Consider the following 19647-nt stretch of genomic DNA (forward strand, 5'->3'; position numbering starts at 1 on the left):
GCCTCAGCCTCCCAAGTAGCTGGGATTACAGGCGTGTGCCACCATGCTCGGCTAATTTTGTATTTTTAGTAGAGACAGGGTTTCACCATGTTGGTCAGGCTTGTCTCAAACTCCTGACCTCATGATCCGCCCACCTCAGCATCCCAAACTGCTGGGATTATAAGCGTGAGCCACCATACCCGGCCAAAAAAATAAGAGGCTTTCTGATATGGATTGTAAGATGACACGGATCTAAAACTTACCATTGCCCTCCAGACAGAGGTCAGCTGATAAATGGAGTCCTGGCCCAAATCCATCTCAGTGGGAAGAGACCCAGCCTATGGCCATGTCCCTGAGAAGATAATTCGGGTATGTTTAGCAGGGGGATAGATGCCCAGCACACTGGTTACTTTTCCTGTAGCATAGGTCATAGGAAGAAGGGTCAAGTGGAATCTCCTTCACACCCTGCCCTTCCAACCAATCAAAATGGCAAGAAACAATACCATGCACTGAATGGAACTGAAGTGATTATTGCTGCCCTCGAAGATGTGGAAAACACTCCTGTGTGGCTTCTATAAAAAAGACAAGTTTTAGCTGATAATGGTTATCTGCCACAAACCCATCCAAAACCTCTGTGGGGGGTGTGCTCTTCCTGCAACAGTTCAACATGTCCCCTGGCTCTTGGTATCCAGTTCTTGATGTGGTGAAAGCATTTGCTTTTTTGAGATGGAGTCTTGCTGTGTCACCTAGACTGGAATGCAGTGGCATAGTGTCGGCTCACTGCAACCTCTGCCTCCTGAGTTCAAGCGATTCTCCCTCCTCAGCCTCCCAAGTAGCTGGGACTACAGGTACCCGCCATCATGAGTGGCTAATTGTATTTTTAGTAGAGATGGGGTTTTGCCACATTGGCCAGGCTGGTCTTGAACTCCTGACCTCAGGTGATCCACCCGCCTCAGCCTCCCAAAGTGCTGGGATTTCAGGCATGAGCCACCATGCCTGACCCCAAATCCAAATTTTCTAAAAGCTAAACCAGCAGGAATAGTTCTCCCCATCTGTATTCAATAACTAACACATCATTTGTCATAATAATAATCCTGAGGCATTACAAACTGTTACAAGTTTATTCTGAATCTCATTCAATTGTGTTCAGTGTGGCTCAATTCTTTACCAATGAAAATTCTTGAATATATGTCAAAACAGAAATAGTCTTAATGTTTCTTTCTTAACTATACCAGATACAAGTCAGTTTAACTATACAAAAGGTGATGCTGGCATGGTTTACTGGGACCCTAACTGTGAGGAGGGGGCTCTGTCCCAGTGAACTGGTGAGTGTGGAACCTCCAGACAGCGACTGAGGACCTCCTGCCTACCGTGTCACTGTGGAGCTCTAACTCCTCAGGCATCCCCTGGTGATGAGTGATACAAACTCTACCGTTGGAATCAATACTGCAATGACAAAACTTCTTCCTGTTGTTCACTTTCTAAACTTTAAAACAATGACGACACGAGTGTATTTGACAGTTACAGCGGCTCTCCCTCTCCAGTGTGCACTCGCTGATGTTTGGAAAGATTTGACTTGCTACAGAAGGTCTTTCCACAGTGATGACACCAGTAGGGCTTTTCCCCGGTGTGGATTCTGTGGTGTTTATTGAAGTTTGAGCTGTGGTTGAAGGCTTTCCCACACTCCTTACACTTATATGGCTTCTCTCCGGTGTGGAGTCTCTGGTGGGAGCTGAGGCCCGCATGCTGACTGAAGCTCTTCCCACATTCGTTACACTGATAAGGCTTCTCCCCAGTGTGGATCCGATAGTGACGAATGAGACTGCCTTTCCCACTGAAAGCCTTCCCACAATCTTTGCACTGATACGGTGCCTCTTCGGTGTGCATTCTCTGATGTTTAAGGAGGTCTGAGCTCTGCCCGAAGGCTTTTCCACACTTACAGTCATAGGGCCGGTCCACCAAGTGTGTTCTGTAGTGGAGGGTGAGGTTTGAGCTGTGGCTGAAAGCTTTCCCACACTTGGTGCACACATAAGGTTTCTCGCCAGTGTGTGTTCTCCGGTGTTTGGTGAGATTTGAGCTATTACTAAAGGCTTTACCACACTCGGCACATATATAACGTCTCTCTCCTGGGGTAGGTTTAGTAGGAACTGATTCTCTACCTTTCTTGGAGCCTGACTCTTGAAAAGGGGGTTTTGTTCCTCTTTCACTTTCAAGGTTTACACACCGCCTCTCTAACCTGGCCTCAGGTTTATTGGCGATAATCACAGAAATGATATCCCCTTTGAGCCCATCTGCTTCAGAACCTTTCTGCTCATCTGCTGACTCCTTGTGCTGGGTACTCAATCTGCAATCTGAAACAATAAGCAGATTAAGGATACTTCAGTTGTTCCCAGAGAAATAGGACGATCAGGTGAGACTGATGGACTCTGAAAGGTGACTAAGTAGAGCTCACAATAGCGCATGGATACAAGTAAAGCATCATCCAATCTAGTTTGCAATCCCACACTTTCACACAAGCCCCCACCCGAAGCTATTAGGATATGAATAACATGGCTTTTTCTGCCAGAAAAACAACTTCACATATAGAAGACAAAATGCAGCATATAGGAGAGCAGTAGCCAGCCACAGAGGCTCATGCCTAAAATCCCAGCACTCTGGGAGCCAAGGCAGGAGGATGGCTTGAATCTGGGAGTTCAAGACCAGCCTGGGCAACACAGGGAGACCCCATTTCTACAAAAAATAAATAAAAAAATTAAGCAGGCATGTTGTGCCCCTGTGGTCCAGCTATTTGGGAGACTGAGGTGAGAGGATCACTTAAGCCTGGAAGGTCAAGTATGCAGTGAACTGTGATTGTGCTGGACTGTGCAAAATTGAGACTATCTTTTTTGTGAGATGGAGTCTCACTCTGTCCCAGGTTGGAGTGCAGTGGTGCGATCTCACCTCACAACAACCTCCACCTCCTCGGTTCAAGTGATTCTCCTGCCTCAGCCTCACGAGTAAGCTAGGACTACAGGCATGCGCCACCATATCCAGCTAATTTTTTATTTTTAGTAGAGATGGGGTTTCACCATGTTGTCCAGGCTGTCTCGAACTCCTGACCTCAGGTATCTGCCCACCTCGGCCTCCAAAAGTGCTGAAATTGCAGGCATGAGCCACCACACCCGGCTTGACCCCATCTTTTTTTTTTTTAGACGGAGTCTCACACTGTCGCCCAGGCTGGAGTGCAGTGGCACGATCTCCACTCATGGCAACTTGCGCCTCCCAGGTTCAAGTGATTCTCCTGTCTCAGCCACCCGAGGAGCTGGGATTACATGTACCTGCCACCATGCCCTTTGTATTTTTAGTAGAGATGGGGTTTCACTATGTTGGCCAGGCTGGTCTGGAACTCCTGACCTTGTGATCCACCTGCCTCAGCCTCCCAAAGTGCTGGGATTACAGGTGTGAGCCACCGTGCCTAGCCAACCCTATCTTTTTTTAAATTTAATTTTAATTAGTTAATTTATTTTGAGATAGTCTCATTCTGCTGCTCAGGCTGGAGTGCAGTGCTGTTATCATGACTCACCACAGCCTCTTCTCCTGGGTTCAAGCAATTCTCCTGACTCAGCCTCCTGAGTAGCTGGGACTAGAAGGCCCACCATCACATCTGGCTAATTTTTGTATTTTCAGTAGAGACGTTTCACCATGTTGGCCACGCTGGTCTTGAATTCCTGACCTCAGGTGATCCGTCTGCTCGGATTATAGGTGTGAGCCACTGTGCCCAGCTTTTTTTCCCCCCAGGCCCAGCTTTTTTTTTTTTTAAAGGAGAGCAGCTGAGCCTCAGGCAGAAAAAAACAAGGGAGAATGATTGCTGCAAGGCCAGAGTTAAGGAAAATGACAAGGACAATTAAGGAAGATGCTGAATGGGAAACTCACAAAAACCCATGTTCCCACAGCAGCTGAACATAAAAGCAATCAAAGAGGGAATCCAGACAGACCATTTACAATCCTTCCAGCCCCAGATCTGTATCAATCGGAATGAAAGCACATGATCTCCAGGAGGGCTTAACGCTCATCATTTCACATACACTGGCTACATACTATAATTTGGTTATAAAGTGACACTCACTGTTGAAATCAGATGGAACCAGCTTATCTTTTTAGAGTGCCTCATCAGGTAGTCAAACCTCTTCAATGTCCACCTAGCCATCCACATGCAGGGAAAGGGGGAGTAAGAGAAATCTGCTCTGAAAAATGGGCCCCCTTTGAGGACCGTTAATCCCCTGAGGGTACAGAAGCCTCAGTCAGCAAGGTACCTTCCTCCTAAGTCCTTTTCTCCTTCCCTAGGAACTGCCTTGACAGTCTCTCTCTCTGACCAGCCATTTTATCTCCTTGCTTCGCTGACAGTGACCATCAGCTGCCTCCAGGCTCAGCCTCTCCTCACCGTCTGCTGGGGCCCAGAGCTGCAGCAGCTAAAGTTCTCTTCACTCTCCATAATGAGCAATAGCTTGCCTACACCCAGACTTTTCTTTGAGTCACTGCACAGCCATGAACTGCATGTGTGGGATAGAAGTAACTTCATAAAACTTTTGTTTTATTTTAAGACGAGGTCTGGCTCTATTGCCCAGGTGGAATGAGGTGGCATGATCTTAGCTTACTGCAACCTCCACCTCCTAGGCACAAGTGATCCTCCTGCCTTAGCCTTCTAAGTAGATGGGAACCCAGGCACTAGCCACCACACCTGGTTAATTTTTTATTTTTGTAGAGATGGGGTTTTACCATGTTGCTCAGGCTGGTCTCGAACTCCTGGCTTCAAGTGATCCACCCGCCTTGGCTTCACAAAGTGCTGGGATTATAGGTGTGAGCTACCATGTCCAACCAAAAGTTAACATTTTAAAAATAGCTGAATGAGGCAAAAATTGAAAAAGATTTTACCCGGACTATTTATTTCATTGTCTTCCAGCCTGCACTGTTACTGTTGGGAAGTTTGCCATCAGTCTAATCAGCATTCCTTTGAGGGGGTAATCTGTCTTTTGTCTTGGTTACTTGTTGTGAGACAGGCAGGGTCTCACTCTTGCTCAGGCTGAAGTGCAGTGGCATGATCTTGGCTCACTGCAACCTCTGCCTTTCAGGTTCAAGCAATTCTCCTGCCTCTGCCTCCCAAATAGCTGGGACTACAGGCATGTGCCACATTTTTTGTGCTAATTTTTTGTATTTTTAGTAGAGGCAGGGTTTCACTGTGTTAGCCAGGCTGGTCTCGAACTCCTGACCTCGTGATCCGCCCATCTTGGCCTCCCAAAGTGCTGGGATTACAGGTGTGAGCCACCACGCCTGGCCCTGAATCTTAGGATTTATATCTTTCATCACTTTTGGACAGCTCAACATTTTCTCTTTCTCACTAGTGCTTCTCCCACTTTTTTTGAGACGGAGTCTGGCTCTCTTGCCCAGGCTGGAGTGCAGTGGCGTGATCTCGGCTCACTGCAACCTCCACCTTCTGGGTTCAAGCGATTCTCCTTCCTCAGCCTCCTGAGTAGCTAGCAGGCATGTGCCACCACACCCAGCTAATTTTTGAATTTTCAGTAGAGACAAGGTTTCACTGTGTTGGCCAGGCTGGTCTCAAACACCTGACCTCGTGATCCGCTTGCCTCCACCTCCCAAAGTGCAAGGGTTACAGGCGTGAGCACTGTGCCCAGCCTCTTTTTTTGAGACAGGGTCTAGCTCTGTTGCCCACTCTGCAACGTCTGCCTCGGGGTTTAAGTGATTCTCATGTCTCAGCCTCCTGAGGAGCTGGGATTACAGGCGAGTGCCACCACACCCAGCTAATTTTCATATTTTTAGTAGAGTCAGCGTTTTGCTATGTTGGCTAGTCTGGTCTCGAACTCCTGGCCCCAAGAGATCTGCCGTCCTAGGTCTTCCAAAGTTCTGAAATGACCAGTGTGAGCCACCATGTCTGCCTTCTCCAACTCTGTCCTCCTCTGGATGCTGGACATCCTCATCTAATCCCACACTGATGTCCAATGCCTGCCACCTTGATCTTTCTAAGCAGCATTTCAGATGATTTCCTCACATCTGCCTCTATTCACTAATTATCTCCTTGATTATTTACAACAGTCATTGCATTCTTAATTTCAATGACTATAGTTTTCACTTTTAGGAGCTCTATTTTGTTTTTATCAAAGGTACCTGTGTGTGTTTTTATTAACAGTTTCTTCTTCTTTAAGGTCTCAGTGATTTATTTTATGTCTTAAATTATTTTAAGGCCAGGCACAGTGGCTTATGCTTCTAACTCCAGCACTTTGGGAGGCTGAGGCAGGCAGATTGTTTGAGCCCAGGAGTTTGAGACCAGCCTAGGCAACGTGGCAATACCCCATCTCTACAAAAAAAAAAAAAAAAAAAAATTGGGGTGAGGTGGGAAGATCACTTGAACCTGGGAGGTTGAGGCTCCAGTGAGCTGTGTTTCATGCCTCTGCATTCCAGCCTAGGTGACAGAGCCAGACCCTATTTTAAAAACAAACAAACAAACAAATATTATTTTAAACCAATTTATTTTACAAAGACTTTTCAGTCCGGGTACAGTGGCTCATGCCTGTAATCTCAGCACTTTGGGAGGCCGAGCAGGGTGGATCACAAGGTCAGGAGTTTGAGACCAGCCTGGTGAAACTCCTGCCTCTACTAAAAATACAAAAAATTAGCCAGGCATGGTGGTGTGTACCTGTAATCCCAGCTACTCAGGAGGCTGAGGCAGAAGAATCACTTGGACCTGGGAAGCAGAGGTTGCAGTGAACTGGTATCGCGCTACTGCACTCCAGCCTGAGCAACAGAGCAAGACTCCGTCTCAAAAAAAAAAAACTTTTCACTGATGTTCTATTATTGCAGACTATTTTGGCTTTGCTTCTCCTTTTGTTGTTTCTCCCAACTCTCACTCTCTTTGGATATAATTTTTATTCTCTAAAAAGGCTTTGTTCCCTATTCCACATCCCCACGTCCCCCACTGATTCTTGCATGGCATGAAATATTCCAGAATTCACTGAAATTGTCTGTCTGTGGTTTCACATTTGCCTGGCACCCAGGGCCAGTGTTGGTGTTAATTTCTTGGCTTGTAGACTTCTGGACCATGAAGGCATCACAAAGGCAGATCCCAATCACTACTGCGGTAAATGCCCAGGGTTTCCATGTTTCAGGGTACGCTTTGATTTTCACTCAGAGCTCAGCCTGACCGGCAGCTTCCTGTTTCCTATGCTAGCAGGCTCATTTTTTGGCTCTAGAATATCTTTTCATACTGACAGTATAACCTTTTAAGACTTTATGCAGGGCCAGCTGCAGTGGCCCACACCTGTAATCCTAGCACTTTGAGAAGCCAAGGCGGGTGGATCACCTGAGGTCAGAAGTTTGAGACCAGCCTGGCCAAGATGGCAAAATCCCATCTCTCTACTAAAAATACAAAAATTTAGCCTGGTGTGGTGGTGGATACCTGTAATCCCAGCTACTTGGGAGGCTGAGGCAGGAGAATCGCTTGAACCTGGGAGGCAGAGGCTACAGTGAGCTGAGATCACTCTAGCCTAGGGGACAGCAACACTGGTCTCAAGAAAAAAAGGACTTTATGCAAAGCTCTCGCCAACTTCCTTTCCTTTCCTTTGGAGGGCCCAGAAGCTTTGTCTTCTGTCCTATCTGGGTACTAAAACCCAAGCCTGTTACTGGGTCTGATAATCCTTCCACTCCACCCTCTTTTTTGTGTAGTACTGCCAATGGCTACACCAAAAGATACGGAAAATAAAACTGATCAGAAAGGTCTCTGGCTACCTTTTTTTTTCTCTCTTTTATATATATATATATATATATATATATATATATTTTTTTTTTTTTTTTTTTTTTTTTTTTTTTCTTTTTTTAAATAAAGACAGGGTTTCACCATGTTGGTCAGGCTGGTCTTGAACTCCCAACCTCAGGTGATCCTCCTGCCTTGGCCTCCAAAGTGCTTGGATTACAGGCGTGAGCCACCATGCCTGGCTGGTATCTGGCTACTTTTATCTCTAATTACTGTGGCAACTCCGGGGAGACCCCCAACTGCCTGGAGAGGGCTACTGTGTTCACATTAATTCATGAAGAATTCACCTAACAGTTTAATTCTTCACTTTTCCCAGAAAATGTGATTTTTAACACAGCACAAAACTATTTCCACAACGGAGTTTCACGTTTGAGACACAGTAGGCATGCCAAGGAGGGATATTTCTGAGGGCCATGGACTCTTGTCATGAAATCACACCACATACATAAATAGTGGCCTACACCACCAACACATAAGCAAAGTCCTGGTTTGAAACTATTAGGATTTGGAATAATGTGTCATATTTTTGCAGACATATAATTAAACATTAACTCTATTTCAAGAATTTAGTGCTAATTCTCCAGGCAAATGAAGGTACTTAAGAATAGAAACCATAAAATAACAAAATAACAGGGCCAGCCAGGGCAACATAGTGAGACCCTGTCTCTACAAAAAAATAAAAAGTTAGCCAGGCTTGGTGGTCCAAGGTACTTGGGAGGCTGAGGTGGGAGGATCTCTTGAGCCCCCGAGATTGAGGTTGCAGTGAGCTACGATCACGCCACTGCCCTCCAGCCTCGGTGTCAGACAGAATCCCTGTCTCAAAAAAACACCCAATAGGGAATGACCATTTATGGCCTCTGAGATTATTATATAAACCATAATTTATGGAGATTTGAGCTCAGGAGTAGTCACCTAATATATCTCTGACTTGTGAAAAACACCCCATCTCTTTCCATAGCTTCAGAAAGGAGGTTGCCAATTATTTTCCATTTGCCTTTCCCAGATCCATTCTCTGCCCTGCCCTGTGCTCCAGGAAGCTGACCCTAAGGGCTGCACTGTCTTGTCTCTCCTGCTCTCTGGCTGCCAACTAGGTTTGCCATTGGGGAACAAAAGCAGGAGATTTAAGGGCAGGAGGAGGGTGCAGCTGGTATTTATTCTGTTTAATCCTCACCCCATGGCAGGGCCTACAGCCACAATTCCTAACAAGTGACCCCCTCCACCATGACTATAGCTCTTTTGGTTCTGGTAACAGGGGCCCCCTCTGTCCCTTTAGGCTTGCAGGGAGTAATAGCTTTCCACTGTCGTCTGGTGCAACGCTATTCTTTTTTTTTTTTTGAGACGGAGTTTTGCTGTTGTTACCCAGACTGGAGTGCAATGGCACGATCTCGGCTCACCGCAACCTCTGCCTCCTGGATTCAAGCAATTCTCCTGCCTCAGCCTCCTGAGTAGCTGGGACTACAGGCACGCACCACCATGCCCAGCTAATTTTTGTATTTTTAGTAGAGACAAGGTTTCACCTTGTTGATCAGGATGGTCTCGATCTCTTGACCTCGTGATCCACCGCCTCGGCCTCCCAAAGTGCTGGGATTATAGGCGTGAGCCACCGCGCCCGGCCGACACTATTCTTTATCGGTTAATCTGAACTGTCTACACCTCTGTTAACAGTTTCTTTATTAAACTCACTTCAACCAATCCTTTAAAAAAATATTATTTGTAATACCCACACTCCAAAGAGAAACTGATCCTTTAAGAGTGATCCATTCCCAGGCTAGGACCCAGGCTGAGAGAGCCGAACTTGGGGGAGGAAGGTGAACTATTTCCACCCAGTCAGCCCAACAAATCAATTTGTGAAATCACCTCACAACCAAGGATTATTAATTATTCTGCTTCTCCAACCACAGAGACCTAGGGCACTGAACAGGAGTCTAATGGGTGGTCCTTACCTTGGACGTTTCTCCGATCTTGAGAGAACTCCTGCTCCTCACCAGTCTCTTGGATGTACAGGGGCCTCCAAGACTCATATTTGTGACTGGTCTCCATGGGCTGTGGCTGCGCACTGCTCAGGGATTCCTTTGCTGTTCCCGAGGAGGATATCTTCTCCCACACCTGTTTCTGTTCATTTGGAGGAGTTGAGACCTAGAGACAATTAGGAATGGCTGGGTTTGTGCATGGCTCACTTTAAGAACTGAAATGAAAATCCCAGGAGAGCTATGTAGAGCCTTTAGGAAAGAGAAAAGGAAAATACCCATCCCATTCCATTCCCAAGACTAAAGGTTAGTTCAGGATAATAGAGAAAAATAGGAGGAAATATGGTCAAATTCAGTAGAAATTTCCATTCAGCGAATCGTACTCTTGTTCCTGCCTAGAATGTTATGTTTCTAATCTCCTAGAATAACAAAGGTCTCCCTGCCTACCTGGTGTGCTGGTTCATCCAGTTCCCGCTCCAGATCTTCAAGGAGAGTGACAGCCTCTTCAGCGCTCTCTGGGCAGTGCTCCTGCACCCAGGCCTGGAGCTCCTGGGGAAGGATGGTCAGGAACTGCTCCAGCACCAGCAGCTCCAGGATCTGCTCCTTGGTGTGGATCTCGGGCCTCAGCCACTCACAGCAGAGCACCCGGAGTTGGCTCAGAGCCTCCCGGGGTCCAGGGGTGTCATGGTACCCAAACTGCCTGAAGCGCTGGCGGAACATCTCCAGGCTAGGAAGGCACTTGCCTTTCTCTTCTTTCTCCTCGACTTTTACCATCAGAGGCCCCACCTGCTCCTGTGGAGGCCTAGGGCCCAGAACTGGGGCCATGCCTAGGACCTTGGTCATCATATAAACTCCAGAAGCAGCCCCACTAAAGATGGGACTCTGTGAGGCAGGAATATTGGTTCCTTTGGGTTTCCAGTTCTTTAGGGCCACACGTTAAACCTAAGAAAATACAGTTACCATAAAATAATTAAACTGCAAAGTGTTTTGGGGTCTTTATAGCCATACCTTTGGCACAAGAAACTGTGGAAATTATGTTCACCATAAAATTACCACGTAAAAACAACTGCTCTAAATCTTTCTGGAATGAGCCAGGCACAGTGGCTCATGCCTGTAATTCCAGCACTTTGGGAGGCAGAGGCGGGCAAATCACCTGAAGTCAGGAGTTTGAGACTAGCCTGGCCATGTGGTGAAATACTGTTTCAACTAAAAATACAAAATTAACTGGGCACCTGTAATCCCAGCTACTCAGGAGGCTGAGGCGGGAGAATCGCTTGAACCCGGGAGGCGGAGGTTGCAGTGAGCTGAGATCGCGCCACTGCACTCCAGCCTGGGTGACAGAGTGAGACTCCATCTCAAAAAATAAAATTAAAATAAATAAAATGCTGGAATTAGCTCTGGATAGCCTACTTTGATTTTAGTGGTATCCACTCTCTTAAAAAGTACAATGTGGCAGCACAATTTTAAAATTAACTTTGCTCTAAAACCTAGTTGAGAACCTCACCACTATAGACATTATAGTTTCTGAGATTTTATCAAGCTATCTACTGGCAAGATGCCATCTGTTTAAACCTAAGACATTTAGCTTGAGCAATGAAAATTCACTAGCCAAATGATTGGAACTGTCAGTATAACCAGGGTCATGCTGAAGGGTGGAATTAACTAGTATATTAAAAATAGGCCGGGTGCAGTGGCTCAAGCCTGTAATCCCAGCACTTTTGGAGGCTGAGGCGGATGGATCACGAGGTCAAGAGATTGAGACCATCCTGGTCAACATGGTGAAACCCCGTGTCTACTAAAAATACAAAAAATTAGCTGGGCATGGTGGCGCATGCCTGTAATCCCAGCTGCTCAGGAGGCTGAGGCAGGAGAATTGCCTGAACCCACGAGGCGGAGGTTGCGGTGAGCCGAGATTGCGCCATTGCACTCTTGCCTGGGTAATAAGCGAAACTCCGTCTCAAAAAATAAATAAATAAAAATAATTGGTAGCACACCTGTAATCCCAGCACTTTGGGAGGCTGAGGCGGGCAGATCACTTGAAGTCAGTAGATCAAGACCAACCTGGCTAACATGGTGAAACCCCTTCTCTACTAAAAATACAAAAAGTTAGCTGGCCGTGGTGGTACACGCCTGTAATCCCAGCTACTTGGGAGGCTGAGGCAGGAGAATTGCTTAAACCTGGGAGGCAGAGGTTGCACTGAGCTGATTACACCACTGCACTCTAGCCTGGGTGATAGAGTGAGACTCCATCTCAAAAAACAAAAATAAAAAGTAATAATGATAATAATTGGCCAGGCGTGGTGGCGCACACCTGTAATCCCAGTACTTTAGGAGGCTGAGGCACTGGATCACTTGTGGTCAGTTCATGACCAGCCTGGCCAAAATGGTAAAATTCTGTCTCTACTAAAAACACAAAAATTAGCTGGGCATGGTGGTACATGGCTGTTAATTCCAGCTATTTGGGAGGCTGAGGCATGAGAATTGCTTGAACCTGGGAGGCAGAGGTTACAGTGAGCCAAGATCATGCCACTGCACTCCAGCCTGGGTGACAGAGCAAGGCTCTGTCTGAAAAACAAAAAAAAAAAAGGAAAAGCCAGGTGCAGTGGCTCACACCTATAATTGTAGCACTTTGAGAGGCCAAGGCAGGTGGATCACTTGAGGTCAGGAGTTTGAGACCAGCCTGGCCAACACGGTTTAACCCTATTTCCACAAAAAATACAAATATTAGCCAGACGTGGTGGCACACGCTTGTGGTTCCAACTACTCAGGAGGCTGAGGTAGGAGGATCACTTAAGCTCAGGAAGTCAAGGCTGTAGTGATTTCACCACTGAACTCCAGCCTGGGCGACAGAGCAAGAGCCTCAACAACAACAACAAAAAACCAACAACAATCAACTATGCTAATTTCAAACACAGGATAATCTCCATGGATCTGGCCTGACACTTAAAAAAATATTAAAAGTCATATATTATATAAATAGTACACACAAAATGAAGGAAAAAGACCAAAACTTAACAGTGATATTGCCAGGTTATGGAATTATAGATGATTTCCACATTTTTCATTCTTTTTTGGAATTCCAAATTTTGTTTTTTTTAAAGAATGAGAAAATCGAGTGCTACATCACTTCCTTCGAAGCTTGGCGTTTGGTCAGTGGGGACCCACGCGGGTTCAACATGAGTATCGAGAATTGTTATTTCTGTTCCGGGCCCATCTACCCTGGCCACGGCATGATGTTCGTACGCAACGATTGCAAGGTGTTCAGATTTTGTAAATCTAAATGTCATAAAAACTTTAAAAAGAAGCGCAATCCTCGCAAAGTTAGGTGGACCAAAGCATTCCGGAAAGCAGCTGGTAAAGAGCTTACAGTGGATAATTCATTTGAATTTGAAAAGCGTAGAAATGAACCTATCAAATACCAGCGAGAACTATGGAATAAAACTATTGATGCAATGAAGAGAGTTGAAGAGATCAAACAGAAACGCCAAGCTAAATTTATAATGAACAGACTGAAGAAAAATAAAGAGCTACAGAAAGCTCAGGATATCAAAGGAGTCAAGCAAAACATCCATCTTATCCGAGCCCCTCTTGCAGGCAAAGGGAAGCATTTGGAAGAGAAAATGGTACAGCAGTTGTAAGAGGATGTGGATATGGAAGACGCTTCTTAAAAATCTCTGTAACCATTTCTTTTATGTGCGTTTGAAAATGCCCTTTGGAAACTTGGAACTGCTAAATTATTAGTTTATTTTTTATATAAGGTTACTTAAATGAAAAGTGATTAAAATATATCTTTTCTACATTGCCATCTATAAAACATCAGATATTACTGATGTTACATTGCATCTCAGTGTTAAATCTTCACTGACAGATGTACTTACATAAATCATGAAAATTCTGCTTATAACTATAGAAGTGAATTGTGGATGTAAAATGCTTATTCCATTTGAATAATGGCACAGGACAGCCTTTGTATAATAAAGAATGGCAAAAATTCATGGTTAGCGATGTAGAAAATAAAATATTATTTGCAGTAAAATATTCCCTTTATTAATGTTATAGAAGGGGGGATACGACAAGGAAATAACAATTTGTATGACAGTATCAAATACTATTTTGATTTTAATATTTCCTGTTTTGGTTTATTTGCATCTCAGAAGAGCATAATGATATTGTTTGATGAAGCCTAATTGTGCTGGACTGTTTCGACCTGGTTTAACCCTTCCAATAGGCAGTTTTGGATGTTGGGGAGGAGAACTGAGTAATCTCTGCAGTGACACTACACTCTAGAATTTCCACTTTGGAGAATACTCAGTTCCAACTTGTGATTCCTGGGAGGACAAACTTTATTTTTCTAATCTACCAATGATCTAGAAGCAGAGGAATCCCAATGCCTTTTAAAACGTACGTGGTTTTCTTTTAAAAAGCTCCTGTTTTTGGAAAGTAGAATTTATGGGTACAACATCTGTTAATTATTTGCACATAAAATAAAACCATTTAAAAAGTAAAAAAAAGAAAAAAAAAAATGATAAAATCTTAAAAAAGATCGTAAGGGCCAGGCACAATGTCTCATGACTGTAATCCCAGCACTTTGGGAGGCTGAGCCAGGTAGATCACCTGAGATCAGGAGTTCAAGACCAGCCTGGTCATCATGGAGAAACCCTGTCTCTACTAAAAATTCAAAAATTAGCCAGGCCGAGAGAGAGAGAACGATCATAAGCAGTTTTTGTGACAAACAAATGGGCTTCAGTGCTAACATTTTGTAAAGATGATTCATAGTCATGAAATTAAGTTTTTTATTAGTCTTAAAAAAATTTTAAAAGAAACTAATGCTGGTTGGAGTGTTTAGTAGTAGAATTACAAACATCAGGAAGCAACCCAAAGCACGAAAAGGAATTTGTTTTTGTAAGGTATAGAAAAAAACGCATACAAAATTATTTCCTGAAATGTGTTCAAAAACACTATAACCGATAATTTGAATAAAGGATTCTTTGGTCAAGTAAGTCTGGATGTATCCAGTACAGCAATGGAGTGCCCAAATTCGGTACCACATAAAAATTGAGCCAGGGGAGGTGCAACGCCATCTCACCTCCTAAAACAAAGGCATGAGCACCAAAGGCTAAAATAAACAAGAAATAGCAGAGGTAGCTGCGTTGGAGAGCATTCTTGAGAATATTTAAAAAGGAGTGGCCAGGTGCAATGGCCCATGCCTATAATCCCAGCACGTTGGGAGGTCAAGGTAGGCGGATCACTTGAGGCCAGGAGTGAGACCAGCCTGGCCAACATGGTGAACTGGGGCCATGCCTAGTAGGTTGGTCATCATATAAACTCCAGAAACAGCCTCACTAAAGACGGGACTCTGTGGGGCAAAAATATCGGTTCCTTTGGGTTTCTGGCTCTTTAGGGCCACATGCTAAACCTAAGAAAATATGGTTACCACAAAATTACAAGTTACTGTCTCTACTGAAAATACAAAAATTAGTGGGCGTGGTGGTAGACACCTGTAATCCTGCCTTCTCAGGAGGCGGAGGCAGGGAATCACTTGAACCTGGGAGGTAGAGGTTGTAGTGAGCCAAGATCGTGCCACTACACTCCCAGCCTGGGCGACAATGAGACTCCATCACAAAAAAAAAAAAAAAGAGACCTCCTCAGTGGTGGATTAACTTTACATAACTGTTACAAAATTTCATACTCTATCCAGAGGAGGGCACCCCAAGACCAGGAAAGAAACTGGTTTGGGCTGCTCAGAGTCTGGTTTGGCCTGGGAAACATGGCAAGTCACCAGGGAGTCATGTAGTAACATAACATTCATGTAGGATATACTCTGAGAACTTGGGTGAATCCAGATTCACAGATGCCAACGGATCACACAATTGCCTCTGCAAATTACAGAAAAAAAATTTCCTTGGATGTTGCTGCTGGTCCGTTGGCTGGGCAAGCTCACTAGCTAAGCAGTTTATTCTAGGCATATCAGTTTTGGGGGTTTTTTTTTTTGAGACGGAATGTCGCTGTCACCCAGGCTGGAGTATAGTGGCGTGGTCCTGGCTCACTGCAACCTCTGCCTCCCAGGTTCAAGTGATTCTCCTGCCTCAGCCTCCCAAGTTGTTGGGATTATAGGCGCATGCCATCATGCCCAGCTAATCTTTGTATTTTTAGTAGAGCTGGGGTTTCACCATATTGGCCAGGCTGGTCTCAAACTCCTGACCTCAATCGATCTGGCCACCTCAGCCTCCCAGAGTGCTGGGATTACAGGTGTGAGCCACCGCGCACAGCAGCACATTAGTTTTGCAGTGCGCACAATTCAAATGCACAATGCAGAAAGACTACAAGTGAGTAGCAGCCTGGGTGCCCTTCCTCCTTCCTGCACTCACTCTTGTTGACGATTTCACCAGCTGCATGGCTTTAATTACCATCTATATACTCACAACTGCACCTTCAGCTTAGACCTCCCTTCTGAACTCCAGACTCATGCGACTAATTACCCACTTGCCATCACCATCTGGATTTCCAGTAAGACATCTCAAGTTTAACACGTCCAGAAGACGTTCCCACCTTTCCCTCAAAAGCTGCTCAACTCAATTAATGGCAACTCTCATTGTTTTTTTTACACAGACCAAAAAACCTGGAGTCATCCCTTCACTCCTCTTTCACATTGTTTTTTTTAATTTAAAACTTTTATTTTTTAGAGACAGTGTCTTAGTCTGTTTCCTAGGCTGGAGTGCAGTGGCACAATCACAGCTCACTGAAGCCTGCAACACCTGGTCTCAAGCCATCTTCCTGCTTTGATCTCACAAAGTTCTGGGGTTACGGGCATGAACCACTTTACCAGGTCTTTTCAATTTTTTTTTAACCACTTCACCAGGTCTTTATCTTACTTATTTATTTGAAGGCAGAGTATCACTGTTTCCCAGGCTGGAGTGCAGTGGTGCAATCTCGGCTCACAGCAACCTCCACCTCCCAGGTTTAAGCAATTCTCCTGCCTCAGCCTCCTCCGTACCTGGGATTACAGGCACCTACCACCTCGCCTGGCTAGTTTTTGTATTTTTAGTAGAGATGGGGGTTTCACCATGTTGGTCAGGCTGGTCTTGAATTCCTGATCTCGTGATCTGCCTGCCTCGGCCTCCCAAAGTGCTGGGATTACAGGCGTGAGCCACTGTGCCTAGCCTTTTTTTATTTTTTAAATTATAGAGACAGGGTCTCACTTTGTTGCCCAGGCTGGAGTGCAGTGGCACCATGACAGTTCACCGTAGCCTTGTACTCCTGGCCTCCAGTGATCCTCTCACCTCAGCCTCTGAAGTAGCTAAGACTACAGGTGTGCATCGCCACAGTTGACTTTTTTTTTTTTTTTTTGTAGAAACAAAGTCTTGCTTTGTTGCCCAGGAGTTTCAGGCTGTATTGAGTTGTGACTGTACCACTGTGCTCCAGCCTGGGTGACAAAGCAAAACTCTGTCTTTTAAAAACAAAGAAGCATGTGGCTAGAAATCAGAGGCTTCATTACTAACTCAAACTGTCTTCCACCACAGTGACTTTTTTCTAAGCTATCTAGACTGTTTAGCTCAAGAGGCCCATCAAGCAAAAGTTCATGGTCTACCATAAACAGAAGGCCGTTGTTCTGTGTCCATTTTCCCTCCTCCTTTATGACAATTTCCCAAAACTTATATGCCCTTATGAGGGTGTCTCAAGTCCGCTCTGTAACAAGATGAGGCACAAAAAAATCAAATTATCATAGATTCTAAAAGTAGAACAGCACTTACCGACTTGTGCTAAAATGCTTCAGTCTGTACCTGCAAATCCCTAGGCAGGCAAATTAGATAATTCTTGAGGCACAGAATCCACTGTTGGATGGTTCTAATTGTTGTAAGTTCTTCTTTAACTAGAATCAAATTCCTCATCACTTCAAAAATCCTAGGTTGAGCCCAGACCAATACTCACTTTCTCCATAGCAGCCTTCCAATACTTGAAAACCAACTGTCTTGCCTCTTAACTCTTCCTCTCCACAGCTCAACTGTTCCTTAGATTACGTGGGTTTCCAAGTATCTCACCCACCAAATCAACTTTCCTTTCTTTTTTTTTTTTTTTTTGAGACCAAGTGTCGCTCTGTCATCCAGGCTGGTGTGCAGCGGCGCGATCTCGGCTTACTGAAACCTCCGCCTGCTGGGTTCAAGCGATTCTCCTGCCTCAGCCTCCCGAGTAGCTGGGATCACAGGCGCACGCCACCATGCCCGGGTGATTTTTATATTTTTAGTGGGGATGGGGTTTGGCCCGACTGCTCTCGAACTCCTGTCCTCAAGTGATCCGCCCGCCTCGGCCTCCCAAAGTGCTAGGATTACAGGCGTGAGCCACCGAACTCGGCCCAAACCAACTTTCTCTTGACACTCTTATTTATACATGGTTCTTTAAAAATGTTTTTCTAAACTAAGCAGATCCCTATGTGTGTGGGTTCTAGCTCGAACAAAGCCCGAGGGGACTATTTCTTCCTTTGGATTGGATTCTACCCAAGACTTCTAATGAGGATCGGCTTCCCACAGGTTTCCAACCCCCTTGGTTCGTTCGGACCTCCAGTTCAGAGAAAGGAAAAAAAGCGGACACGGTCAGACTGATAGACGGCTTGGCTTGGGGACTGCACAAAAAAACTATTCTGGAACGCGAAAGAACTTCCAGAAATCTGTTCGTCCAGTTTTCACTTGTTAAAGCCCCGGGTGGAAGAAAAGGCTTTTTCCAGAGAGCCAGCGCCTCCACCAGCTGGGGCTGGGCGGGGACAGAGAGCTCCTCCCCACAGCCCAGCTAGGACCAGTCTAGGTGGGGTCCTCAGAAGCCACAGCTGCTAAACCCACTCCTCCCTCCCCAAACTATTCACCCAAGGCGCCCTTTCCCGTCCGCCTCGCTAACCCGGGCCAAGCAGGCTCACCGTTAGTCAGAGCCGCTCCGGGTACCAGGAGACCGCACAGCGAACCTCGGGGCCGCGCAGCCGGAAGTGCGTCATAGCACCGCCCCCTCGGCAAAGTGTTGCGGTGCCGTAGCGGCCCCTCTAGAAAGTCGGGAGGTCTTCTCTGTGTTTCTGGCCCTTGAGACATCAGGGAGGTGCTGAATCGACCCTAAAAGAATAGCTAGGGACTCTTTCTGTTTTTACCAAAGACGGTCAGACCAGATGAAGGCTTCGGAGGTTATCCCACCCCACCCCGACGCCTTGGGGCAAGAAGAGCATGGGCTAGGGTGCCCACCTCAATCCTTCTCGCGGACTTCGTGGCCCAAGGTCACTGGGTACCCTCAGGTCCAGCACCTCGGGCCAGGTTTATGAACATGGAACCCCGTGCTTGGTCCGTGAAGCCAGAGATGGAGTTCGTACTTTGTCGATGAAAATAGTCAAACTAAAATATTTGAAGACATTTATTTTGAACCAAATATGAGTGACGAATGGAGTGAGGCAGTCTCAAGAGGTCCTAAGAACATGTGCCTATGATGGTAGGGCTACAGCTTGGGTTTATACAATTTAGGGAAACATAAGACACCAATCACTATGCATATTGGTTCTGTGGGAAAGGCAGGACAATTGGAATGTTGGGGATGTTCCAAGTCGCAGGTGGAGGCAAGGATTTTCTAATTGGCAGTTGGCTGAAAGTTATTGTCTCAAGGATTTTCTAACTGGCAATTGGCTGAAAGTATTTGTCTAAAGCCCTATAATCAATAGAAAGGAATGTCTGGGTTAACTAAGGCAGAGGTCCCCAAACCCTGGGGCACAGACAGGTACTAGTTCATGGCCTGTTAGGAACTGGGCCACAATGCAGGAGCGAAGCTTCATCTGTATCTACAGCCACTCCCCATCGTTCTTATTGCTGCCTGAGCTCTGCCTCCTTCCAGATCAGCCTTAGCATTAGATTCTCATATGAGCACAAACCCTATTGT

General features: G+C 45.6%; 1 protein-coding gene and 1 pseudogene across 2 annotated transcripts; one reads left to right on the forward strand and one right to left on the reverse strand.

The window, feature by feature from the left end:
* Positions 1–1086: 1086 nt before the first annotated feature.
* On the reverse strand, positions 1087–18722 carry ZSCAN21 (zinc finger and SCAN domain containing 21). 2 transcript variants are annotated; one of them, XM_035281694.3, is made up of 5 exons: positions 18653–18722; positions 17499–17617; positions 10195–10689; positions 9724–9916; positions 1087–2330 (listed from the first exon to the last, which is right to left on the reverse strand). In XM_035281694.3, exons 3-5 carry the CDS (start codon positions 10591–10593, stop codon positions 1501–1503), a joined length of 1422 nt encoding a protein of 473 aa, XP_035137585.1. In that variant the 5' UTR covers positions 10594–10689; positions 17499–17617; positions 18653–18722; the 3' UTR covers positions 1087–1500. The 2 variants fall into 2 exon arrangements, with proteins under 2 accessions (XP_035137585.1, XP_008981035.1); XM_008982787.6 differs by lacking the exon at positions 17499–17617.
* Positions 12861–13533, forward strand: LOC103788510 (putative ribosome biogenesis protein RLP24 pseudogene; annotated as a pseudogene).
* Positions 18723–19647: the final 925 nt, after the last annotated feature.

The sequence above is a fragment of the Callithrix jacchus genome, chromosome 2 (genome assembly GCF_049354715.1).
Source record: "Callithrix jacchus isolate 240 chromosome 2, calJac240_pri, whole genome shotgun sequence".
NCBI classification, from domain to species: domain Eukaryota; kingdom Metazoa; phylum Chordata; class Mammalia; order Primates; family Cebidae; genus Callithrix; species Callithrix jacchus.